Below are 27241 nucleotides of genomic sequence, written 5' to 3' on the forward strand. Positions count from 1 at the left end.
CCATCCTGGACTCTGACATTTACATAAATGGTTACAATGTATATCGCACTGACCGTCCTAAAAAAGGTGGTGGCGTTGCCATTTATGTGAAAAATAAGTTTTGTGTAACAAATATGGTTTCCAAATCGGTTAGTAAACAACTGGAATTTTTAGCTGTGAATGTCGAAGTCACAATGGGTCAACAGGTCATGGTGGTGGGTTGCTACAGACCCCCCTCAGCTGTCAAGGACTCCTTATCTTCACTGGCAAAACTGTTATCTCAACTTTCCTACAAGGAAATAGTGCTGCTTGGTGATTTTAATTGGGACTGGTTAACTTCTGTGTCAGAGGACTTTAAAAACCTGTGTACCTCTTTGAACATTACTCAGATTGTAGATAGTCCTACTCGCCCAAACATTAAGTCCCCAAATAAATCCTCCTTAATTGATCTCATTTTAACAAATGTGCCACATAAATACTCATCTGTGGGAGTATTTGCTAATGATGTGAGTGACCACTGTGTTGTAGCCACAATTAGGGACACTAAGATCCAAAAAGTGAAACCACGCATTATCACAAGGAGAGATAAAAAACACTTTGTGGAGCAGGGTTTTTTACACGATCTGTTTGATTTTGATTGGGGTAAGATCAATCTGTGTGCGGATGTAGAAACTGCATGGTCTTATTTTTATCTTGGTTTTATGAAAATTATAGATAAACATGCACCTCTGCGTAAATTCAGAGTGAAGGGTCGAGACAATCCCTGGTTTTCCGCTGAACTGTCCAGTCTCCTTCATGAGAGAAACAATGCCTGGGCTAAGGCTAGGAAATCAGGCTCAGAGGTAGAATGGCTACGCTTTAGGCAGCTAAGAAATAGCTTCACATCACAAATAAAAAGTGCTAAATCAAAGTTCTATTTGTCAGTTACCACAGAAAATCTGAATAATCCTAGGAAATTTTGGAAAGCCATAAAATCGATTTCCACTGGTGATATTCCAAATGAGCTACCTCCATGCCTTACCACAGAATCTGGCATTATATCAGACAGGGCTACTATGCTCAATTGTTTTAATAAGCATTTTGTGTCTTGTAGCTCGCTGTTTGATTCTGTCACTGACTGTGCTTCTGCTTCTGTGAACGCTCCAATCCTTGAACAATGTGGTCTGGAAAACCCTTTCAGTTTTACCCCTTTTACTGTTGGTGTTGTCCATGATGTTTTATCCAAGTTAGATCCTAGGAAACCGGCTGGCCCGGACAACCTAGAACCTTTCTTTTTAAAGATAGCTGTAGATTTTATTGCTCCACCGCTTACTTCTCTTTTTAACCTCTCCCTTAGCACAAATACAATTCCTAAAGTATGGAAGTCTGCTTATGTCTTGCCTTTACTGAAAGGAGGGGAGGCAACTATTTTAAATAACTATAGGCCAATCTCGAAATTGTCAGTTCTGGCTAAAGTGCTTGAACGACTAGTGAGTGAGCAAGTAAAGGACTTTTTATGTATAAATGATATCCTGTCGAAACATCAGTCGGGCTTCAGGAAAAAAACATAGCACCATCACTGCCACAATGAAAGTTGTAAATGACATCACTAGTTTTTTAGATAATAAGCAGAGTTGTGCAGCTCTGTTTATTGATCTCTCTAAAGCGTTTGACACCGTTGATCATCGCATTTTAAAACAGAGGCTACTCAGCATTGGCTTGTCCAGCCTTGCAGTGGGGTGGTTTGTGAACTACCTCTCTGAAAGGTCCCAATGTGTACACTTTGATGGGCTCACTTCTGAGTGGTTGAGCATTTCTAATGGTGTACCTCAGGGTTCTGTTCTAGGTCCACTTTTATTCTCCATTTATATTAATAGCTTGGGTGATAATATGGAGGAAGCTACCTTACATTTTTATGCGGATGATACTGTGATGTATTGTGCAGGTACCTCAGTTAAGGAGGCTGTTGTTAAATTACAGACTGTTTTTAACACTGTTCAGACTCAGCTCTCAGCGCTTAAGCTTCTTTTAAATGTGGATAAAACCAAGTTAATGCTCTTTTCAAAAGCTAAAAAGTCACCAGAGCCTGTTTTAGATATTGTAACCATGCAAGGAAAAAAACTTGAAGTGGTAACCTCTTACAAATACCTTGGTATCTGGCTTGATGATTCTTTTAAACTGCATGTAAATAACCTGCTTAAAAAACTGAGGGTTAGGCTAGTTTTTTTTTATAGAAACAAGTCCTGTTTCTCTCTTGAGGCCAGGAAAAGGCTAGTCACTGTGACCTTTTTACCTGTGCTGGACTATGGTGATCTATTTTATATGAATGCGCCGGCCAATTACCTCACCAAGATAGATGCCGCCTATCATAGTGCACTAAGGTTTGTGACAGACTGTAAGACTTTGACTCATCATTGTACCCTGTATACAAGGGCAGGGTTGCTTTCACTTACTGTATGGCGGCTAAATCACTGGTATCTTTTTATTTATAAAGCAATGTTAGGGAAACTTCCGTCTTACATCTGTTCCCTGATCTCACAGCGTATTGTAAATGGCTACTGCCTGAGATCTAAAGCTGTGGTTGTATTACATGTGCCAACTGCTAGGACTGTATTAGGAAATACAGCTTTTAGATGCGCAGCGCCGCTAGCATGGAACAGTCTACAAAAGGAATGGAAGCTAAGCAGTTTGATTCCATTTCATGTTTTTAAAGCTAGGATAGACGCTATACAATCAGAAAATATTGGTGTCTGTAAATGCTACTAGTATACAAACTGTAGTATCATATAATGTCCTTTGTTTTCTGTCATGTTTGTATTAATGTTTGGAACTAATTGAAGCAGTGGGTTTTATCTGTATAAATAAAGGTTTTGAATTGAATTGAATTGAATAAACTCCTGGCAAATCTTTTCCCTGCTGACTTTATCCAGCAACTCCTTGTGAATGTGACTGCTACATTGTTAATGCAAATTTGCAACATTGTACTTCTCAGCCAGGTCTTCAACCTCCTCTGAGCACTGAAGCTCCTCTCTGCTTCAGCAGAGACTGCAGGAACAACCATAAGAAGCCGTATATAAGGGGTTATACTTGGTCGAAAAAGCCACAGACTTCAGGCAACTGACTCCTCAAAATAGCTGCGTCCTCTGAAGTGGATTTGAAAGGGTACTGGAGCTTAAACATGTCAAGCTGCACCTTCAGTGACCTTTGGTTTGATTCAGGATACTGGTCCACCACTGCGGTGTCCAGCTCCCCAGTTAGGAGGACTTCCTCCAGCTTTGCCAATATTGTCAGACCACTCTGATGAAACCTCTCCTTCAGCTGCATGTCCACAGTATCCATCACCTTGAAGAAGTCAGCTCTGTAGTGTTTTTCTGGGGTTGTGGGTGTGTGTGCAGTAGTGTCGTTGCCAATAAAGCGTTTTGGTGCACGGCGGATGTGTGGCATGCTTATTGGCTCAATATTTAGCATGCAGATCTTCTCTGTCGCTCGGCTGTAAATCTCCTGGAACTTCTCTTCCATTCTCTTTGCCCTCAGGGTGGTCCTAACACAATTTGCTGCAGATAGCATACCAGACACGGTTTCTGTCTGCTTCTGCAGTGTGCAATTAAGGCACTCCAACTCCTGAATTACTTCAGTGGCTAGAATGAGTCCTAACACTGTCGTACCTTTTCCGAATCTCTCCAGCAACCCTCTTGCAGTCACACCAGTGTTTGGGGCATCTGTTTGGGCCATGTCCTCTAAGCTCAGTAGCACTGACTCATACTGACGTAGCACAGACCAGATTGCTGGAGTCCTGGTGGTCCATCTTGTTTGACACAAGGGCCCCAGATTGCTAACTGTCCCTGATGCTGCTGTTGCAATGTTCACACATTTAGTTTTGTATTTGCCTGACAATTTGTACAGACATCCAAGCTTGTGGAGCCAATCCAGAGCATCAGATGTTAGGGAAGAAGCCTTACAAGCAGCCTGGGTGACAAGATTTACACAGTGGGCAACACAGTGTACATACAAAGCCAGTGGCTGCATCTCCCTTATCCTGGCCTGTGCTCCCTTTCTGTCGCCTGACATGTTTGCTGCCCCATCATATGTTTGTCCACGCAGACCAGACAGCGGAAGATTCAAGCGCAGCAACACATCTGTGGCAACTTTTGCTAAGTTTTCCCCAGTTGTGCTTGAGACCTCGTAAAAACCCACTAAGGCCTCCTGGGGGACCAAATCATGGTCTACATACCTCACACAAATGGCTTCCTGTTCAGTCCCTTCTATGTCCTGTGTTCCATCAATAAGAATAGAATACTGGAGAGGCAACTTGTAAATTGAGCTAATGATTTCCCTAATTATGGTGTTTGCAAATATATTTAACATTTCATTCTGGATTTGGGGGGGGATGTGAAATCATGTGTTCTTGTTGACAGCCATCTCTCTACGCCAGGGTCATCTTCAGATCTTACTTTGAGTAACTGGCTCAAGTTTCCTTCTTCAGCTGCATGGCCCCTAAGAGCAGCTCCCTGCCAAGAGCTGTATGGAGCTCACAATTTTTAATAGACACCGTCTTGATTCCTGCTGCTGTGCATAACTGGACATTGACTGGTTTAGTTTGTTGGCAGTGGGTAGTGACAGCAACTTTGTGTGCATTGCTTTGGCCATGTTCTGCACATTTTTTAGTTGACTTTTTCCAGTTTCGGAAACCAGTTTTGCAAAAGGTCTGTTCTGCATTCTTGGCCAATTTGATCTACCGTGCCCAAAAACTTGAGCACAGAAAAAACACAACGTTCCATTGACTCCTGGACTGTAGTGGAGCCAAGGAAATTCATGGTACCACTTTTCTTGGAATCGTAACATTTTGTTGATAAGCTGCTGCACTACAATGAGCATGGTCAGCATGGTTTGGTTCAGCTTTCTGCTTGCCTGCCTGCACTTCTCTCCTCATGTCTGTCTCCTCAGGTCTCTCCTATAATATACGACAATATGCTAGCCTGTTGCTGACATGAGACATCATTGAAAATACCAAATTACCTGGCCCTTTATACAGCACTTACCTGCAACTCTAAACTGCTTCTTGCTGTCTCACCATCCCTGTCTTGAAGCACCTCCAGCTCATCTGATCTCTGATATGAAAGCATGACACAAACAGATATAGAACACTGCTGGGAAATCATGTTGGTTGTATTATTACTAGTAGTGCACTCAGTTTTGTGAGCAACTAAGTATTTGTTCTGCTTTACATTACAACACTTTAAATCAGTGGTTCTCAACTGGTGGGTCGCGGACCCGTTTCGAGTGGGTCGCAGAGTCGTGTGCAGGTTGTGGAAAAAAGTCAAACTTTTATTTTGAAGGCCCGACTTTCTAACGCTGTGCATGCAGTAGGCGTGCATTGGACTGGAAGTACGGGAGACCATAAACGGTTTTGAAAACTTCTGTCACGTAGTGATCATCTTCTCAATAAAACATCTTTGCTGATGTTTTTTTCGATTCTTCTGGCCAATCAGAATCAAGATTGTTGTCGGAAGTCCCCACGGAGAATAACTTTGCAGTATAACTATTCTTTATACATCCATGGGTACAACTTCAGATACAAATTAACACATAATGAAATATGACATCCGGTTTGATGATTGACAGGTCACAGAACAATGGGGGCTATCTACCCTTACCCACAATTTAAAGTAATTCAGACTCTCTCCTCTTTGCTCTTCTCTCTGTGAGGAGCAGCAAGTTCAGCTGTCGGAACAAAGTGAAAAACAAACAATGGCATAAAATATTATTAATATGTCGGGTAGTAATACATCTATATATTTTCTTCTCAGAGTGTACCAGAATGGGTAGTTTATATGTTAGTATTTCTAAAATTCTCCTGGGGGAGAATCTCCCCAGACCCCCTTCTGGGGTTGGGTTTTCAGCATGTGCCTTTTTATGTTATTCAGTTCAGCTTTGATTATATCATCTCATTAAACCTTATTTAAAAGCATTATTTTGTTCTGTGAAGGGATATATGCACTGTACTTCACTTTAATTAATATTGTATGCTGAAAAGTGTATATATTACAGCACGATTTTTTTTTTAATAGATTTGAGTGGTTAAAAATGTCGGATCGCGATCTATTGACAAAGGAAAAAGTGGGTCCCGAGGCCTGACCAGTTGAGAACCACTGCTATCAGAAGTGAATACAGTATGAATAACATTTAAAGTTTAAATGTTATTCATACTGTATTCACTTCTGATACACTTCTTCCTCTCATCTCAAATTTAAATCACCTGACTACAGCACTTAACATACCTGCTGCAACTCTGTGCTGCTGCTGCTTCTATCTGCCTCATCCTCTGTGTCTTGAGGCAGCTCCACCTCATCTGATCCCTGATAAGAAAGCAATGGTGTTATAATCATATTGAGCCATTGGTATTGACAAGACCAAGACCGGACAATCAGAATACCTTTATTAGCCCCACAGAGGGGAAATGTGCATCGTTACAGCAGGAAAGAGCCACAGACAGCTTAATGTTACATTATGTTAAACAAAAAGTACTAAGTTATGATATAATAAAAATATAATAACAAAAATAAAAGTAAAATAAATACTTTTCAAAATACAAATCCTGTAACAGTTCTTAGGATTTAGCAGCCAGGTATATATTACACAGTTATTAATGGCATATGTTGTATATATTGCACATGTAACGGGTCACAACTGTAAGCGACCTGTTATCGATCAGGACAGCAAAGCATCTGGTTGTCTTTTCTGGCATTTATTCTGAGAACAAAAATAATATTCTCTTTGCATCCGCGTTGCACATCCTCAGCAGTGATCACTTCAATGTCTTCTAGTATTTATTTATACATTGAGAAATTATTAAATTACCAAGAAAATCTTATTTTTAAGTAATAATGCAAAATACCAACATACCTGAGAAAATAAATAATATTCTCTTTGCATCCGCGTTGCACATCTTTACAAAAGAAAGAAAGAAAACTCAGAAAGTGTTGACATGTAAACAAAGAAAATGACGCAGATCGCGTCTATTTCCCGCCAAAACCACACCGTAGATATCACTCAAAAATACAATTTCTTACTGTGGAAACTTAACAAAAATGGGTTAATAATATACCCAAATTGACACTTAACAACATACGTCACTTTCATAAACTTAAATAGCCGGTTTACCACACAAAATTGTAATGAACTATAACACAATTCCTAGCACAGCTTACCCTCAGCAGTGATCACTTCAATGTGAGGGGAAAGCGGAAATGACATTCAGGAAATGGGAAAAGATGTGCAACGGGAAAGTGTTCCCACCAGAAACATAACTCAAAAACATCAAAAGGAAACAATCTCATAAAAATAAAATTCACAACCTATTATAAATCGTAATTTATAACTAATAATTATGTCTACACATTTTTAACTCCGTTACACACATATATAACATATTGCACATAGTTTGATGGTATTTAACAGCAGCAAGTTACACAATTTACAAAATGCAAAAAAAACACCTTGTTGTGGTGACACGTTATTGGACATAATTCACCTTGCTTATTGTGTTGCCACACGGACCCTTTAGTGGGGAACACCTGTAGCTTTAGCTGCCATTCCTGCTAGCTCATCAGGCAGAGCAGTGCATGTATTAACCTCTCTGAAAGTAATGGATAATAAAGATTGGAACTCCATTCTTAATACACCGCCTCCGACTCTCTTTTCACAGCACTACACTGGTGACCCCGACTTTTCCGAGAAAGTTTCCGGAAAATTAACGAACATGGCTGAGCGCGATGTTTTCATAAAGCTGCCGGAATTCTGGGAGCACGCCGCGGAGGCATGGTTCGCACACGTGGAGGCACATTTCGCCTGCCGACAGGTCCGTGACGGGGACCTAAAATACTACCATGTGGTAGCAGCGCTGGGGAGCTCCACGTCGTCCAGGTTGGTGGGATTCATCGCAGCCCCCCCACATCATGGCAAATATGAGGCGATTAAGGCCCTTCTCCTTAAGACATTTAGCTTATCTGCTAAGGAGAGGGCCCGCCAGATACTTGACATTCAAGGCCTAGGAGACAGCAAGCCATCCCAGCTAATGGAGAAAATGCTAAATCTGCTAGGGGGGGAAGATCCCCGGATTTTATTCACGGAGATTTTCCTGCGTCACTTGCCTCCCCGGGTACAGACGGCGCTGGCCAACACGCCTGTCACGGAGCCCCGTGCTTTGGCTGAGGAAGCGGATCGTTTTTTCCTGGCTACGCAACAGCCCGGGGCAGAGACGTTAGCCGCGACGCTCAGCGGCCCACCGGCAGTCAAGAAAGCGTGGCGGAGGCCGGACACGGCTGTGGCTAGCCGGCGTGGAGACGCCGGAGAGTGCGTTTACCACGCACGTTTCGGGACAAGGGCGAAGAGATGCATCGCTCCGTGCAGCTACAAACCCCCGGGAAATGGAGGGGCCGGCGCTCAGTAGTGGCTCTGAGCGTCGGCGGCACGTGCAGGCTCCTCTTCGTCAGCGACAGCGTTTCGGGGAGCTTGTTTCTGTGTGACACGGGCGCTCAACAGAGCGTAGTTCCAGCGTCGAGTGAAGACGTCGCCCGTGGGGGGCACAGACCGCGATTGACGACGGCTAACGGCAGTCCCATTCGCACGTACGGCGTGAGGCCTATGTGTTTGTGCATCGGAGGACAGCGTTTCAGCTGGGATTTTGTGACAGCGGACATTTATTTTCCCCTCCTCGGAGCGGATTTTTTGTGTGCTCATGGACTCTTAGTGGACGTTAAGAATAGGCGTTTGGTTGATGCCTTAACGTTTTCTTCCCTCGTGTGCACACTTGGCAGACGGGCTGTCAGGCTCGCTGTCAGGTGCAGACACGTTTCTCAGACTGTTGGCTGAGTTTCCAGACCTGTCGCTACCCACCTTCTCTGCGCTTACCACTAAGCATGGCGTGGAACACCACGTCACTACCGGGGGGCCTCCTGTCTACGCCAGGGCCCGGCGGTTGAACCCTTCTAAGCTGGCTGTAGCGAGGGCGGAGTTCGCAACCATGGAGCGCCTGGGCATTGTCCGCCGCTCCGACAGTCCTTGGGCTTCCCCCCTGCACGTCGTTCCCAAATCGAACGGCGGGTTCCGCCCGTGCGGGGATTACCGCCGACTCAACGACGCCACTACGCCTGACCGCTATCCGGTGCCGCACATTCAGGACTTTTCGGCGCATCTGGCCGGTACGGGGGTGTTTTCCAAGGTGGACCTGGTGCGTGGATACCACCAGGTGCCCATGCACCCCCTGGACATTCCCAAGACAGCAGTGATAACGCCTTTTGGACTTTTTGAGTTCCTGCGGATGCCTTTTGGACTCAAGAATGCCGCTCAGACGTTCCAGCGCCTGATGGATTCGGTGCTGCGGGACCTGCCGTTTGTGTTTGTTTACCTCGACGACATACTCGTCGCCAGCGCTTCAGTGCAGGAGCACCTGTCCCACCTCCGAGCCCTTTTCACACGGCTCAACGAACACGGATTAATCATCAATCCTGCAAAGTGCCAGTTCGGGGTGTCGGACATCGATTTCCTGGGGCACCGCGTCACCAAGGGCGGTGCGACACCTCTGCCAGCGAAGGTGGAGGCTGTTGCGGCGTTTCCTCGCCCGCACACAGCCCGGTCGCTCCGTGAGTTTCTGGGGATGGTGACTTTCTACCACCGTTTCATCGCCCGGGCCGCACACATCATGCGGCCGCTGTATGAAGCGTTGAAAGGCAAGACCCCCGTCCAGGAGATCGACTGGACAGCAGAGGCGGACGGCGCTTTTGCTGAGGTCAAGACCGCGTTGGCTCAGGCGGCTTTGCTGGCACACCCATCATCTACGGCTCCCATCTCCATCACCACGGACGCGTCAGACTACGCGGTCGGCGCAGTGCACGAGCAGTGGGTGGAGGGCGCTTGGCAGCCGCTCGCCTTTTTCAGCCGCCAGCTGACGCCTAGAGAACGCAAATACAGCGCCTTTGACCGGGAGCTCCTCGGACTTTATTTGGCCGTGCGGCACTTCCGTTTCATGCTGGAAGGCCGTGAATTTACGGCGTTTGTCGACCACAAGCCGCTCACCTTCGCCATGTCAAAAGTGGCGGAGCCTTGGTCAGCACGTCAGCAGCGGCAGCTGTCCTACATATCGGAGTTCACTACGGACATTAAGCACGTGGCTGGCAAGTCGAACCTGGTTGCTGATTGCCTCTCCAGGGTCGTCATCGGTGCCGTCCAGTTGGGCCTGGACTATACTCGCATGGCGGCAGACCAGGTCACAGATCCCGGCGTCCAGGCCCTGAAGGTGGAGAGCGCGGGGCTGCGCTTGGAGGACGTGGTGTTCGGCGACGCGGGCATTACTCTCCTGTGTGACGTCTCTACGGGCCTGGCGCGGCCTGTCGTCCCTGCCAGCTGGAGGCGTCCTGTGTTCGAGGCTGTGCACGGCTTGTCACACCCCGGCGTTAAACCTTCGGTGCGTTTGGTAGCGGCGAAGTTCGTTTGGCAAGGACTGAAAAGGGACGTGAGGACTTGGGCCAGGGAGTGCGTGGCTTGTCAACGCGCTAAGGTGCACCGCCACACGAAGGCCCCGTTGGAGCGTTTCCTGGTGCCTGAGAGGAGGTTTGATCACGTCAACATTGACCTGGTTGGTCCGTTGCCTTCCTCTCAGGGGTTTTCCTACCTCCTCACCATGGTGGACAGAACGACCCGTTGGCCGGAGGCGGTTCCGCTCGTTTCGACATCAGCCGCAGACGTTGCCCGGGCCTTCATTGCAACGTGGGTGTGTCGTTTTGGCACCCCGTCAGACATTTCCTCAGACAGGGGCTCTCAGTTCACGTCCGAGCTCTGGAACGCTGTGGCAGGCGGTTTGGGGGTTAAGCTGCACAGGACTACCGCTTACCACCCTCAGGCTAACGGCCTCTGCGAGCGCTTTCATCGCTGCATGAAGGCGGCCCTCAAGGCCGGCCTTACGGACGGTAACTGGGTCGACAAGCTGCCCTGGGTGATGCTGGGCCTGAGGACCGCACCTAAGGAAGATCTGCAGTGTTCTACAGCGGAGATGGTCTACGGTCAGCCGCTGAGAGTTCCGGGGGATTTCCTCCCAAATGCATCGGCTCCCTGGTCGGCGTCGGCCCAGCGGGCTTTCCTGCGTGACGCCGCTGAGGCCTTTGCTCCGATCCCTACTACTCAGCAAGGTACTCAGGTGTCCCAGGTTCCCGCAGAGCTCCGCTCGGCGGAGCACGTGTTCATCCGGCACGATGCGCACAGAGGCCCCCTGCAGCCCCCTTATGATGGGCCTTTCCGGGTCTTGGAGCACGGGGACAAGCACCTGGTGGTCGACCTGGGTGGCAAGGCCGAGCACGTCTCGGTGGACCGGGTGAAGGCTGCTCACCTGGACTTGGACCAGCCTGTGGTGTTGGCTCGACCTCCGCGACGGGGCCGCCCCCCGGCCTCGTCCCCTGTCACGGATTTAAGACCTGTTGTTCCGGTCCCTCCCCTTCCGGGGGCCGCACAGGCGGGAGTCACTTTTCCGACTCCCGTGCTCAGGAGAGCACGGGAGCCCGTGGGGGTCGGCGTGTCGTTCCTCCCCGCCATGCTGATTTTGTTTATGTGTGAATTCTGGGGGGGCTTGTGTGGTGACACGTTATTGGACATAATTCACCTTGCTTATTGTGTTGCCACACGGACCCTTTAGTGGGGAACACCTGTAGCTTTAGCTGCCATTCCTGCTAGCTCATCAGGCAGAGCAGTGCATGTATTAACCTCTCTGAAAGTAATGGATAATAAAGATTGGAACTCCATTCTTAATACACCGCCTCCGACTCTCTTTTCACGGCACTACATTGTAACGGTTCTAAGGATTTAGCAGCCAGGTATAAATTACACAGTTATTAATGGCATATATATATATATTGCACATATAACACATATGGCGCATAGTTGATTGGTATTTAGCAGCGAGGGGTGATATAGTCTGTGTTGTGGTGTGTGTAGGGGAGGGGGGGGTCTACTAGGGGCTATGCTGGTTGTATAGTCTGGCCGCTGCAGGAAGGCAGGACCTGCGGTATCTCTCCGTGAGACAGCTGGGGTGCAGCAGCCTGTCACAGTGAGGACAGGGTGTCCTGGAGGGGGTGGGACATATTGTCCAGCAGGGAGGACAGCTTGGCTGCTATTCTCCTGTCTCCCACCACCTCCACAGTGCAGGGGCGGACTGGGGGGAAAAAGTGGCCCGGGGATTAATTGACAGACAGGCCCACTTAATGAGCGGCATGTATCGGCCGGCCGGCGACGAAAGTATGTTACTTAACAAAAACATATGCATTTAATGTTATTTTGGACAATTATTCATATAGTAATCACATTACCTGAGCCCTTGAGTTATAGAGCAAAAATAGTTGCAGCATATATTTAGTGATTTTAATGTTAACAGATCATTGATGCAATAACATTTTGACCCAATTTTCCTGACTTGACACATAGAATAAAACATGGGCGTAGGAAGCATCCTCAATGTGGATGAGACAATTTAACAGGGGGTGTGGGCAGGTGGTGGACCTCACCTCCTCTAGGGGGCTCCGGGGGCAAGTTCCCCCGGGAAGATTTTTTTTTAAATGTTGAAGTTAAATGCATCAATCTGGTGCACTTTGAGAGCAAAATTAGGGACTAAATCTATGACAGTCAGTAGGGGCTTGGACTGTGAGCCGTAGGGTCGCCGGTTCAAGTCCCCGACCAGACCTACATTTGGAGTGTGGACTTCTACTTGGAGAGGTCCCAGTTCACCTCCTGCCCTGCCGTGGTGCCCTTGAGCAAGGCACCGGACATCCCCCTTCCCCCCTCACTCCCATTGCTCCCCGGGTGCTGTACAATAGCTGCCCACTGCTCCTAGTACTAGACTCCTGGTACTAGGATGGGTTAAAAGCAGAGAACACATTTCGCTGTGTGTGCTGTGTGCTCTGCATGAGTGACCATTAAAGAGGGTTTAATCCCTCCCAATTCTTCTTCAACACCCATATAAAACAGAACTATAAACAGATTTACTTTTTCTTTCAACATTTATTTGAACAGCAAGTGGAGGCAAAAGTGACTGCACCCAAAATAATAAACATGCTAGCTAACTAGCCTAAACTCAGTAACAGAATGTGGGCAACACGTTCTTCTCCACAGCCGCGCGACCTCTGAGTCAGACGTCACTTCCCCCTTTTCTATCGGGTACTGCCGTACAGCCACTCGCCCTGAACCCCGTTTCCCTGCCCACCCCCCCCCCCCCCCTCCCCTATGCAAGCCCCTCCCTCTGAACCCAGGGCTCGCTACTCGCACAAACTATACAAAAACGCCTTTACGCTTTTGAGCTTGTTTATCCATCTGTAAGCAACTGCCAGCTAGGTCTCTCAGTCACTCACTCCTGATCGTTCACTGCACAGTGACAGCTGCTACGGGCCTGATGTGTGAAATTGAAACTGATAGATAGAACAAAGGTAGCCTATCAAAACGGCCCAGCCCAGCCCAGTGGGACACACCCCACTGGGCTGGGCTGGGCCGGAACACTTACAAATGTGGGCCGGTAGGATTTTACTCCCTGGATGTTCACTGGTGTCGGGGGGGAGTGTTGGCACCGTCTGAAATCCACCACCAGTTCCTTGATCTTCGCTGCGCTGAGCTGGAGGTGGTTCCTCTGGCACCAGAGGGTGAAGTCCTTCGTCAGCTCCCTGTACTCCCTGTCGTCCTCGTTGGAGATGAGGCCAACGATGGCGGAGTCGTCAGAGAACTTCTGCAGGTGACAGGTTGCAGTGTTGTGGGTGAAGTCTGCAGTGTAGAAGGTGAAGAGAAACGGTGCCAGCACCGTCCCCTGGGGGGCCCCCGTACTGCTGATGATGGTGTCTGATTGACACTCCCTGGTCCTCACGTACTGTGGGCGGTTGGTGATGTAGTCCAGGATCCAGGAGGTGAGGTGGTGATCCACCCCCGAGAGCTGCAGCTTGTCCCACAGGAGCGGGGGCTGGATGGTGTTGAAGAAATCAAAGAACATGATCCTCACAGTGCCCCCAGGCTTCTCCAGGTGGGAGAGGGACCTTTGCAGCAGGTAGATGACGGTGTTATCCACCCCGATGGCAGGCTGGTAGGAGAACTGCAGTGGGTCCATTGATGGTCCCACAAGGGGCCGGAGATGTCCAAGGACCAGCCTTTCCAGGGTCTTCATCAGCTGTGATGTCAGCGCCACCGGCCGGTAGCTGTTGAATTCCTTGAGGTGAGGGGTCTTTGGCACAGGTACCACACAGGACGTCTTCCACAGTTGTGGTACCCTCCCTTGCTTCAGGCTAAGGTTGAATAGAAGCTCCACAATCCCATACAGCTGATCCACACAGGATTTGAGGAGCCTCGAGCTGATGCCATCTGGACCCGCCGCTTTCCTCGCCTTACACTTCTGCAGCTCCCTCCTCACCTGGTTGGTTGTGAAGGACAAGGTTTTGTCAGCGGGTGGAGAAGAACCAGGGGCTGATGTGAGAGGTGTCTGTGAGCTGATGGCCGGGGGCTGAGTAGAGGTGGGAGAGGTGACAGGGCCATTTCCAGGCAGTGGAGACAATGGGGGGTGCAGCAGGGGGGAATGGGTCGGGGGGGGGGGGGGGAGTCGCATGACTGATCATATCTGTTGAAGAAGTTATTGAAGTCGTTTGCCTGGCAGTCCCCCTGGACCTGGGAGTCTGGCTCTTTGTAGCCAGAGATGGTTTTCAGGCCTCTCCAGACTCCGCTGACATTCCTCTGCAGCAGCTGTTCCTCCATCCTCTTCCTGTAGCTGTTTTTCCCCTCTCTGATTTTATCAACACACTCTCACTCCATAATCGTCCAGGAGCGACGTTTGGTCAGGGTCCCGTGGCGTGCAGTTGTGACGCTCCTAGGCTCCTTCAGCTTCATAAAGGGACGCAAATAGCTTTCAACTGATTGCAATGTATTCCCATCTGCGGCGGGATTTGACGCTCATGGAAGCACGGCATTCGTTTGTGTCGGCTGCCCTTAAAGGCAATGTGAGCGTCCATTCCCATTGGATAACGGAGAATTGTACACCCGGAAGTAAGTATTCCCCTTACTGTCGATTGATTTTAGAGTGATATCTGCACTACTCATCGACTAAAAAACACCAGATTATCCTTGTTAATTACACAACATTGATTGGTTTAAATTGTGTGCAATGCTTTTGTATTTTTCCCCTTCGATTCGGAGAAACAAATATTTTTTCGGAGTAAAGGATAGCAGAAGACACTACCCAGAATCCCCAGCTATCGTTTAGGACTACACCATGTGCTCTGTTTGACAAACCCCGTGATTAGTTCTCAAGCTCTGTGATTGGTTGACCTCCAACTGCATTCCATATGAAAAAAAACGTTTCGTAAAAGATAAAATCATACTTTGTTCAGCAGTGCTTGCTTTACTCTTTGAAAGTCATCACATGAATGCATTGTATAAATGGTTCGGCTGCATTAAATATATTACACATCTGTCGTAGTTCTTTATTTGTATTTATCTACAGAGATCGGGCTCAGAATAGACCGGAAACTATTCTTTTACCGTTCAGTTTGAATTTCACAATAAAGTTAGTAGTAATATTTTGTTTTGATATTATTGTTTTTTATTAACTACTTGACCGCTGGGTCATGTTAAGACCATCTTTTCTGTGTTGCTGTGGGTTTTTTCCATCGCTTTTGTGTTACAAATATCAAAACAATAACTAAATATATCCGTCGTAAACTAAACCAGAAACAGCAGTATATTTTATTTTGTAAACACTGTAAACTTGACAGCTTTTGAACCCAAACCACCTACTGGTTAAAGCACGTTATTACACGTTTAGAGTAATGCAATGCAGGTAGATTGTGTTGCTTTTTAATGACTGTTTAAAATGCCTTTTTCTTAAAGTATTTTATTATTATTAACTACTTGTTACTTGTTGCTAGGGACGCTGCTATCGATATTATTTCTGTTATGTTGTGTAACTGTTTAATGGTGTTATCTTTATTGCTACCCCCTTCCCCGTCAATGTATAGTGTTGATCCACAGCGCAAACGTATTAGTTTGTATTAGTAACAAAATCCGCATCTAAAATTGTGGCATAGATAGCCTACGTTATTTTCCTCTGTGCAATTCTCCATTTACTCAACAATAACACATAATTATCCTTGTGTTTATTTATTTGTTTGATTAATAAACACAAGTTGGAGTCCGTCAGGACCGAGGGTCGGAGCAGCTCATTTGCTTTAGAGAATATTACACCAGGAAGTAAGTATTCTCTCCACTTCGCTTGACAAACCCCGTGATAGTCCTCAAGCTCTGTGATTGGAGAGTGTGCTCCGAGGGTTACGCCGAGCGTCGAACAGCACTTGAAATGGGATGGAAACACGGCAGACTGTCCGAAACTGGATTTGAACGGGTCCACCGCGTCGTCGTCCCACCACCCCGTCCCCAGAACTACACATGCTGGCTATTGTGTTTCGCAACATGTTCTCTATCTATGGCGAACATGTTTGTGAATATAATACGTCAATAAACCTTAGAAAATCTTGAAATCTTGAAAGAGATGTGCAAAATAGTCATTATATACAGTCTTTAATGATCTATTAGTAGAGAATAACAAGTAATGAATATACTTTATAGGGATCCTATTAATATCTAATAATACAAATAATACATTTCAATAACATGCTTTAACCACTAGGTGTCCCTTTATATCAGCTGTGCACCTTTATGGTGTAAATACAGCCTATCTACCAATTGGATCAAATATACAAGTCAGCCGAATTAGTGTTGATACTGCAAGGAGACGTATTGTGTGAAAAATAAATGTAAGATGTTGTTTAATTGCTGATATATTTATGATCCACGTCACGTTTTCAGTTCCTCATGTTTGTCTAGAAGTCTTCTCATCAGGGCTCTATAAATAGAGAACTACGGCAGATATGTAATATTTAATGCAGCCGAACCGTGTATTACAATGCCGTTATGTGATGACTTTCAAAGAGAAAAGCAAGAACACTCGGAATAAAGTATTATTATTATTTTTGTAAATGTTTTCGGTCTGTTTCTGGTATTTGTTAATGACGATGTGCTGTGAGATGTGAGACTGGAATTGCACAGGGGAAAATAACGCATCTTTAGATGCGGATTTTGTTAAACTAATACGTTTGCGCTGTGGACCAACACTATACATTGACGGGGAAGGGGGTAGCAATAAAGATAACACCATTAAACAGTTACACAACATAACAGAAATAATATCGATAGCAGCGTCCCTAGCAACCACCTTGGTAACAATGAAAACGTTCTATGGACGCAATTTCCTGAAGTAATCTTCGTAATAACTAGCAAACTAAAGATCATGTACATCCACTGCACACATAATCTGAAATAACAACTCATATTTCTCACATCAAATGACATCAAAACGCATTTTAATGGCCAAACTAACTTTAAAATAGGCATTTTCCACAGAGAATAAAACGAAGTTTGGCCATGTTTTTTTTTTCTGCAGGGAGAAATTTGAAGATCACGTGACATAGACGCCAGCCATTGGAATGAATGGTGGAAAAAAACGGGGTTTGTCAAACAGTGTAGGCTACATGGTGTAGTCCTAAACGATAGCTGGGGATTCTGGGTAGTGTAGTGTCTTCTGCCATCCTTTACTCAAAACATATTTGTTTCTCCTGACAGTGGAGCCTACACCGGAACTGTCCTGAGAGTAGAGGCCTGCAGGCAGACCCCTCTGAACTCTTGAGACACAGTTAGTATTTGGCAAGTCCATTACATCAATTTAACGAGTGTTTTGTGTGTTGTTGCCCTCAGTCTGAGCTTCTAACTCATTTATGTTGCCCAGTTCGGTGGATCTGTCAGCAGGTGGTCCTGAAGTTTTTGTCCACTCAGCACAGCAGAGAGCAGCAGGCGGTCATTTAGAGGTAAAAGCAGCTTGGTGGAGTTTTGACCGGATAGACTGGTAAAATTCCCTTTTAAACACATTTTTATATAAACTGTGAAATGACTTTACTTGTGTTTGGACTGTTGCTCAGCCCCCACTCTCTTCGTACTCTAGACTGTTATTTCCACTTGCTATACAAACAACTGTTCCCCAATAGCACATCTCCTTTTTCATTTTTCTTGAATTTATAGTTTTATAGGAATATTTTGAATTATGCAGCCTCTTTAGTGGCGGATGAAAAACAAGTGAGAAATGATGTTCCACTAAGTTGACTGAGCCAATGGGAAGAGATGTATGACTGCAAATGTTGGCTGAACCAGACATAGTGGGCATCATATCTTATTTAAATATTCATTTAAAGTCTGTGTGTGTAATGTCTGATTTACATTTTCAATATTTCACCTTCTGAAAAAAAGAGAGACTCAAAGAGGAAGAGAATTGGAGAGAGACAAAGAAACACTGAAGAAAACCGAAGGAGCGGAAAATGTAAAACTAATGTTAGAGAGTCCATAAAGCTTCTCTGAAAGATAGAAAGAGATGTGTGTAATGTGTATGAATGTGTGTGTATGTGTGTGAGAGACAAGAGAGTTTGGCCTGTGTGTCTTTATTTGACATGAACAAATGAGATGGGACGAAAGCCGGCAGTACAATTAGTTTTGAATGGAAATGTGTTGGGTGAGGTGAGCGAAGAAAGACGGGAGCAAGAGAGAGAAAGGAGGAGATATAAATGAAGAGAGGCAAAAGAGGGAAGGAAGAAATTAGATGGATGGGAGAGAAGAGGAAGCAGACAAGAATAGGAGGCTAGACTTTCTAAGGAAGGGAAGGAATGGCAAGTAAGGAGAGAGGAGGGGATTGTGGGATACATTACTGAAACTTAAAAGAGTAAGGAAAGTATAGAGGAGAGGAAGAAGGAAAGGAGGAAAGAGTGAGCAACAAGGACAAGGACATCCATGAAACGAAGAAACACTAGAGGAGGAATAGAAGTAAGAGAAGTAGAAAGTGGAGTAAAGGATGGGGAAATACATGGAGGAAGGGTTATGAGGATAATAAAGGGTTTAGCAAAAGAGAGGATGAGACGTAAAAAGAACATTGGAATTAAGGTTGAGCAATTAAGGGGCAAAGGGGGATGATGGGAGGAAGGACATGAGAATAAACAGAGAGAAAGGGCACAGGGGAAACTAGGGAATTGTAAGCATAAGTATGTTGTTACCCACAGAGTTGTAGAGAGGGGTGACCTGACCACCTGAAGAGAGTCAATGTCAATGGATCTCTAAAAAAATGAAAGAAAATAGGAGAATGGATGATGAAAAGAAACAGAGGCAGGTCAATGAAAAGGTAAAGTGGAAAAGCGTGTGTCTGTGTCGTCTCAGTTGGCAGAGAAGATAACTAACTAGAGAATGCAATTCCTGAAGAAATTGCTAGTGGGAATGCTTTATGCTGAAAAGCTGACGCTGAATTGCTATGCTGAAATGTAATGTGTAAGAAGGAAGTGAATAATTTAGATTGAAATGATACATGAACACTGGGGGCTTGAATGTGTGATGAGAGAAGAAAAGAAAGTACAAAGGCTTGGAAAAGCAGCAGAATATTTGAACTGCAAACTTTTGAACTAACTTGATGGCGAATGATCTATTGCCATGGCAACGGCATTTGATGACACCCCATAATATGCTTAGATGTGTTGATGGCTGCATCGTTACCAAACCTGTGAGGTTTTGAGCCATTTCGAGCAGTTGAACTGAAGTTGTGAGAAAACCGTGTTTCATAGTGAGCATTGTGTTGCCAAGGCAACGACATTTGAATACATCTTAAAACTGTCAAATAGATGTCTTCACGGCTGGACATATGCAAAGTTTGAGCACTTTTTGACAATTTTCATAGGAGTTATAGCAATATCGTGTTTTACGGCGAGGGATGCGTGCTGTGAGTCAGCTTGAATTTACAATTGGCTTTAATGGAGACATGTTGAAAGTTTTTTTCACTTCATGCCCTCAAGAGGCATTTTGTTTAATTATTTTTGCTTAATTGTTCATTTTTCAAGCTACGAGATGTTTTCCTACATTTGTCATGATAAATTATGTCTCAGGAATGTAGGGTTTGGGAATTATGGCAGTTTTAAAAAAATATATGAAGGCAAATGTCAAGATTTTCTACCCTCTAGCTGTGACATCACGCACTCTAGTGTTAAAATGTGAAGAAAACCTCTTTAACAAGGTCTGAACAATGTTTAATATCTCTAAAAGTAATTTAGATTTAAAATTTGTTTTACACAAATAATGTCAGAAAGATGTGTAACATTTTACAGTTGGAATGAGGTTTCTGAGTGAAAGTATGAATGAACAGTTAGCAGTTGAATCGCATGAAGATTTGTTGAAGTCTGAAGATTTTCTCCATTGACTTCAATGTTAAAAAGTTGATGAATTATGGGATGTATCTCTGGAATTATGAAAGTTATGAATGAGAAAAGTAATAGCCTGCGATTCCCGACTGAGCTGAACGTTTTGATGTTTGAACGGAGTTTCTGCGATGTTCAATACGGGAGGAGAAGAGGGCCAAAATACCGGCGGAATAATAATAATAAACTTTTCGTCCGTAGAATAACAGATAGTTGGAATGCTGTATCAGCATTCCCACTAAATAAGAACAAGAAAATAAAAGTCTAAATGCATGAAAAAGCAGCAGAATATTTGAACTGAAAACTTTAGAACTAAAAGCATACGTCACCAATAATGTCAGAAAGATGTGTAACATTTTAAAGTTGGAATGAGGTTTGTGAGTGAAAGTATGAAGGAGCAGTTAGCAGTTGAAGAAGGAGCAGTTAGCAGTTGAAGTTGCATGAAGATTGTTGAAGTCTGAAGAGTTTCTCCATTGACTACCATGTTAAAAATGTGATGTATTATGGGATGTATCGCTGGAATAGCCATTGATTCCCGACCGAGCTGAACGTTTTGATGTTTGAACGGAGTTTCTGCGATGTTCAATGTGGGAGGAGAAGTGGCGCAAAATAACCCGGCGGAATAATAAAGAATGTTGTGCGTAGCATAACAGATGGTTGGAATGCTGTGTCAGCATTCCCACTAAATGAGACATAAAGAGGAAAAGGAGAAGGTGAAGAAATGAGGAGAGGAATATGGACACCTGCAGAGAGCAGAGGATGAGTTGAGAGACAGAAAGAGAATCTGTAAGAATAATACAAATGAGATAAAAGCAGGATAAGGGAAACTGAGGGCATATAAAGTAGTTATTTCATTGTAGATCATACGGTGTCCCGTATAAACCATAACACAACTTATATTAAAGCTTCACTTTTAAGCCAATTCTACATTTAACCTCACATGACTCTCACCTTCGCCTCAGGACATCTGTTCATTATCTACTATTCGTCTCTTTCTGCCAACCTCTCTAAATGTCAGAGACGCTGTGTCATACTCCACTGTGGGTAAAGCAGAGAGGCTAAGCAGCCAAAAGCCTCACATATTCACCTGCAGTGATGATGAGCCGGCCATGACGCGGATTATTCATCGTTACTCTCCCGGTCTGACACGCCATGATACAGTGAAGCTGTTTAAGAAAGGTTTTAGTTAGAGCAGCTTCATCACAGGCTATAGTTCCCAAGGCGATTCATGAAACCTATGCTCTTTTGAACTAAGAAAACTAACTAGTCCAGGGGTCTTCAACATTTCTAAGGTCAAGAACCCCTTAGCTGGTTCTCCTGCAACATACGTATAAAATGTAATATTACATTTGGTGTACAAAACTGTGTAAAGAAGCCTCAAGTGGCATTTCCAATCAAACCTTTCAATACCAAGCTGTTAACATAAACACACATATACTGTATATTACATTTCCAATTAACAAATTCCTTTGAATATTGCGAGAGAAAAGTGGAAAAAACTATATGTGTACCATCAAGTTTCATTAATATTGAGATGATCACGATTATATATTAATACAAAACAAATTAGTCTTTGCTAATAACATGCTTGATTCATGTGGATTTCTAATGTGTATTTCAGACCAATTTTATTTTTTAAAACCTACTTTCAATACCACTCTTGTATGTGATATGTGATATTCTGTAAAGTTTACCAGTGCTGGAATTGGGCCGGTACTCACCGGTACGCAGTACCGGCACTTCTGGTTCTGACCCATGGAGTACCGGCACTTCTTGCTCAGTACCGGCATGCTGGCGGTACTCCGGTACTCATGCACCGTGCCAGTACTCAACACTCTCCCGCCGTTCTTATTATACATCCATATATATATACAGCCGCCCGGTACTCAGTAGATGCGTCATGAGGTGCCGAACGGACATTCTCATCGCTCTAACCGCTGGAGTTTCACAGCTGTCAGCTGTTTACTCCTGTCATTCAAACAGAACGTGCTGGAGAGGGGGCGGGGCTTATCTTCTCCATGTAAATACTGTGGTGGAAACGACTATGTCAAAATTAACCTATTTGACCGTGATTTAATAGTAATACACGTTTCAAAATAATAATAATAATAATGCCGAAGTAACAACATACTGAAAACTGTTAGTAAAACCATGTTTTAATGCTTTACAATTTACATACCTAGATGCACGTGTGTTGTGTTTATGCAGTGCAACTCCCACCCAGTGGGTGGCTATGTAGAGTGATAGAACATAGCAGGCACGCCCCCGAGAGAAGGAAAGCAAGTCACGTCACAAATGAGGATTTCTAAAATGTTAGCGTGGATTAATAAAAGTGCAAAAAGACAGCGGTTGTCGCCGGAAGAAACTTCAAATACAGAGAATGCTGTGCCTGTGTTGGAAATTGTGTCTGATGGGGAGCTTTCTTTGGTTGATCCTCCTGCTCCAAGTTCTAGTGCATTAGCATTAGCACTAGCTCCGCCGCCTCCTCCAGAGCCTCTAACGTTAGCTGCTGCTGGCGCAACTGCCACCACCAACACCGGGCAAAGCGATGCACCTGACTGCTGGACAACGGACCAGGTGCAATATTTTTGCAAGACCAATGCATGGCTCCTTCTTAAAGATAAGAAGCTAGGATGTCGGATATGCAGAGATGTCAAATCTTTGGGAATACACACTGGACAAGGACTGAAACTGTCAACTGAATGGGGTGAGTGTGCAGTGTCTCATTTCGGTGTTGACAAGGGCAAACAACAAGCTAGCCTGAGAAAAAAAATCAAAGAACATAAAGAATCACAAGCCCATGTAAAAGCTGCTGACATTCTTACATCTGCTTCACGTGAAACTATTCAACATCAAGTGCAGTCTATGCATACATCTGAATTAGACACCACTATCAGAGTTTTTCGAACGGCATATAAAATTGGCAAACATAGCCGGCCATTCACAGACATGCCAATTGATTTGAATGTACAGAAACTGAATGGGCTGAACGTGGGCAGGGTTTTGCACTCCAATAAAACCTGTGGCGAAATCATCGACCACATAGCTCATGAGCTGAAGAAAAAAAAATGGCAAAAGACATTACAGAAAACCAAAGAAAACTCTGTGTTTTGGTCGATGAATCTACCACTATTAGTGGTAAAACGGTGCTTGTTGTGTGTCTACGCTCAGCATTAGCTGATGCTGAGCCCGAAACGTTTTTTGGGAGCTGATCGAGTTGGATGGAACAACGGCTGATGACATCACAAAGGCGTTAATGGAGTGTCTTGGAAGAGATTTTAACGAGGACTTTTTAGGTCAGTGTTTCGTTTCTTTTGCATGTGATGGGGCTTCAGTCATGTTAGGGAAGAGAACAGGCGTTGCTACCCAGTTGTGTAGTAAATTCCCAAGCCTGTTTGTGTGGCACTGCTCCAATCATCGTCTAGAGCTGGCAGTTGGGGATGTGGTCAAGGAGGTCTCAGGGCTCAATCATTTCCAGATCTTTTTTGACAAACTCTATTCCTTGTTCCATGCCTCCCCCAAAAATCAGAGGCAGTTAGCGCAGTGTGCGCAAGCAGTCGGACAGCGTCTCCTGGTGATAGGGCGTGTTTTGTCCATCCGCTGGGTGGCTTCAAGTGAAAGGAGCGTCAGAGCAGTCTGGGAAAACTACCGAGTGCTTCATGATCACTTCACAAATGCTGCAAACGACACGAGCAGGGATTCCAGAGACAGAGCAAAGTACAAGGGCCTGGATGATGTGCTCACATCTGCAACGTTTGTCAGCAATCTGGGACTGATGTACGATGCGCTCACAGAGCTCAGCGACCTCTCTCGGCAACTCCAAAAAAGAGAGATGACACTGCCTACAGCAGATAGGCTCTTAACTCGAGAAATACGAGTTTTTGAATCCATGGTCACCATGCCTGGCCCACACATGACTACAGTTCATACAGCTCTAGCTGAGAAGTCCTTCAAGGGTGTTGCCCTGCGTGAGAATGGCAGGCTTGTACAGATTCATGCAGGTCAGTTTTTCCGCAGTATGGTAGAGAATCTGAGACACAGAATGACTTCCACAACCTCCTCTCATGTCAGCACAAGAGAAATCCCATTACATGGCCGGGAGGCCCGGGACAATCAGCTAATCCAGGACATGAAAGTTATCCATCCTGGAAGTTGGCCTGAAGAGGAGTTAGACGTACAGTATGTGGACGTAGAGGTGCTACGTTTGTGCGAAGTGCTGAAAGTGGACAGAAGAGAGACTGTTCAGGGCTTTCTCGAATACAAGGAAACCAGGGCATCCCGTACACCTGCTGCCATGGAGCCTCTACTGAAAGCAGTCCGAACCATCGCTGTCTCCACTAGTGAGTGTGAGCGGGCATTCAGCTGCATGAACGATATCCTTACTGCAAAAAGGAATGCTCTCTCTGTCAGCCGACTGTCCAGCCTGGTTTTCATTAAATGTAATGGACCATCACTAGGACAGTTCAATCCGGAACAGTATGTGAGGTCCTGGCTGGCAAAGGGAAGGAGAAGTGCTGATGAAAGAGCCTGTCCAGCTCCAGCCCCTGATACTGATGTCCCCAAGGCCTTCTGGAGCCTTTTCTAATAATGTGAAGTATATTGCAAAGCAGCTCACCCAGTGAGAAGACTTTTGGCATAATGTGCCGATTTGTACAGATCCTGGAGATAGAAGGACTTCAGACCAACCAGGGAGTTATCTGATCAGCTTGGTGTTCAATGTAACTCTTTACCATGGCTCAGACTTTGTTACTTGCAGTTACAGTTTCTCATTTTAGATTGTGTAAATTTTGCATTTGTTTTTACATGTTCTTTGTTCATGCTCTTTATCATTTTTCTGAGTTGGAAAGTTAGATTGCATCATAGTTTACTTTATACATATTTGTATTCTTCAGTGGTGAAGTATATTGCAAAGCAGCTCAGCCATGTGAGAAGACTTTTGGCACTTTTTCGTTTTTCGTTTTCTGAGTTGGAAAGTTAGATTGCATTCAAAATGTACAGAAATACTTAATTTTGTTAAAGCTTTTTATAAAAAATGCTTCTGACCAGAGCTTTGTTTCCTTGTCATTAATGTTGAACACCACCAGAGGGGCTCTCACCTGAAAGGTCTCTGCTTCATGTGTCTTCAGCAGAAGATCTAGACTTTGATTGCTATATTTTCAGTTAATATTGACCTTACTGAGCTTTAGCCATATCCGCTGCCTATCATAAAAAATGTTAAGTACAGTGAACCTTTCTAAAATATACAGTAGTAAAGAGACAAACCCACCAGCATTATAGTAGCCAAATTCTTGTTTGTGGGCTGTATATATAAAATTGACTTGAAAAAGTTGCTGATTTTAGAGTACTGGCACCTTTTTCATTCCAATTCAAGCACTGCTGTAAACCTATGGATAAGCACCTTCCCTTCTTTTTTGTCCTGAACAAAATAATGTAGCATTAAAGGGAGCTGAAACTATAAAAAGAAGTACCACTGCTCCATAAATGCAGCTCCTGTTTCATGTGCCTCTGGATGAGGCTCCAGTGCTGTCAGCAAATGTGAGATGGCTCTTCTCATGCCTCATGGTTTTTCAACCCTGAATAGTTTTTTTGAGAACCACTTTTGGTGCCGGAGGATTTTCAATTCAGAAAAGTAAAAAGTACTCCACAGTCACAGGGACCCTTGACTTTATTGACATGGAAATGAAATGACATGTCACCTTACATTTCTAAGTAAAAAATAATGGTAATGTAAACATTTGCAGGTCAATTTTCATGATGTTTAATGAGTTGCAGTTGAGAATCTATTAAGCTATCTAGCATGACAACTGACACTAGCAGGGCATTTTTCCCCCAGTGAATGTTTGTTTGGTTACTCATTTAATAAGTCAAGAGGCGAGAGGTGTGTTCATGTTTGTAAGTTTAAAAGAATACTTATAGTGGGTTGTTGTTCAATGTCTGTGCATGCTGTCTGACTGTTTTGGCCTTATAATACAATGGTACATTTCTGCTTCTTTCAAATAAAATGAAGCTAATTAATTAACAGCATTCCATAAATGAATATGTAATCAAAAGGGGGGCACCATGAAACCAAAATCAATTCAGATCTGTGCAAAAATATAGAAGAGATGCATTCACCACATATAAAGTTAAAACATAATTTAATACAGCACGGCTCAGCATGGCAAGGCTCTGAAAAGCAGTCTGGATACCCTGCAGTCATAAGAAAGCAGTTGCAAGTTAGACCGAGTGAATAATGTGTTTTTTTAAACTATTGCCATTCCCCTAATTCATTTAACAAGCATACTGCACTTATTACATTGAATAATGTAAGCTCATAAATAATTTACCTTGAGGTAAAAATGGCTCCGGTTTTAACTGTGGGCTCACAATTAGCTTAGAGAGGAACAGACGAGACAAGAGACGGAATGAGATCTGCTTTATAAAGACATATGTTTTGATTTAGGTTCAATGACAGCCACAGAGACAAAGTAAAAAAGAAAGAAAAGATGAGTGAGAAAACGTAAGAGAAAATCTGGATGAATGGTCAAGAAAAAGAGTCAGCGAGATTCTAATACCTTCTTACAGAGAACAAGAAGACAGGTCACTACGTGTGGACATTTGTACACATGATTTATGCCTTTCATGTATTCAGGTTAAGGGGAAATGAAGTCCTGCCTCTGTGAGCCAAATACAATTAGCTCTGACTTGCAAAGGGTGTCTTTACATTGCATTAAAGTAAATCAAGACCATTAAAATGATTGATTTGCAGTAAAAACATATTAAAATTTCATAATGAAGTTAAAGAAATTGCAAGATTCAAGTACATCACAAGTATTCAGGTCTTTGAGTGATTATAGCATATATATTTTCAAAGACACAATGATCGATGGGATGGTAATTATTTACCTTTTATCAACCTTCACTGCTAATAAATAAGTTCTTCAACATGTGTCGTACTGTAA

The 27241-nt window shown here is 44.4% G+C and overlaps 1 protein-coding gene across 3 annotated transcripts; it reads right to left on the bottom strand.

The window, feature by feature from the left end:
* Window positions 1–2871: 2871 nt before the first annotated feature.
* LOC117535630 (zinc finger MYM-type protein 1-like) lies at window positions 2872–6886 on the bottom strand. Of its 3 annotated transcripts, none has more exons than XM_034200164.1 (3): window positions 6862–6886; window positions 6237–6314; window positions 2872–5066 (listed from the first exon to the last, which is right to left on the bottom strand). In XM_034200164.1, exon 3 carries the CDS (start codon window positions 4321–4323, stop codon window positions 3040–3042), a length of 1284 nt encoding a protein of 427 aa, XP_034056055.1. In that variant the 5' UTR covers window positions 4324–5066; window positions 6237–6314; window positions 6862–6886; the 3' UTR covers window positions 2872–3039. The 3 variants fall into 3 exon arrangements, 2 of the variants coding, with proteins under 2 accessions (XP_034056055.1, XP_034056054.1); XM_034200163.1 differs by lacking the exon at window positions 6862–6886 and adding an exon at window positions 6657–6762; XR_004567445.1 differs by lacking the exons at window positions 2872–5066; window positions 6862–6886 and adding an exon at window positions 5663–5679 and having other exon boundaries at window positions 6237–6369.
* Between the last annotated feature and the right edge of the window lie 20355 nt (window positions 6887–27241).

This window comes from Gymnodraco acuticeps, unplaced genomic scaffold (genome assembly GCF_902827175.1).
Source record: "Gymnodraco acuticeps unplaced genomic scaffold, fGymAcu1.1, whole genome shotgun sequence".
NCBI classification, from domain to species: Eukaryota; Metazoa; Chordata; class Actinopteri; order Perciformes; family Bathydraconidae; genus Gymnodraco; species Gymnodraco acuticeps.

Bases quoted from the DNA above. Each gene is read 5' to 3' on its own strand.
- LOC117535630 (XM_034200164.1), bottom strand. From the start codon at position 4,323: ATGTTAAATATATTTGCAAACACCATAATTAGGGAAATCATTAGCTCA.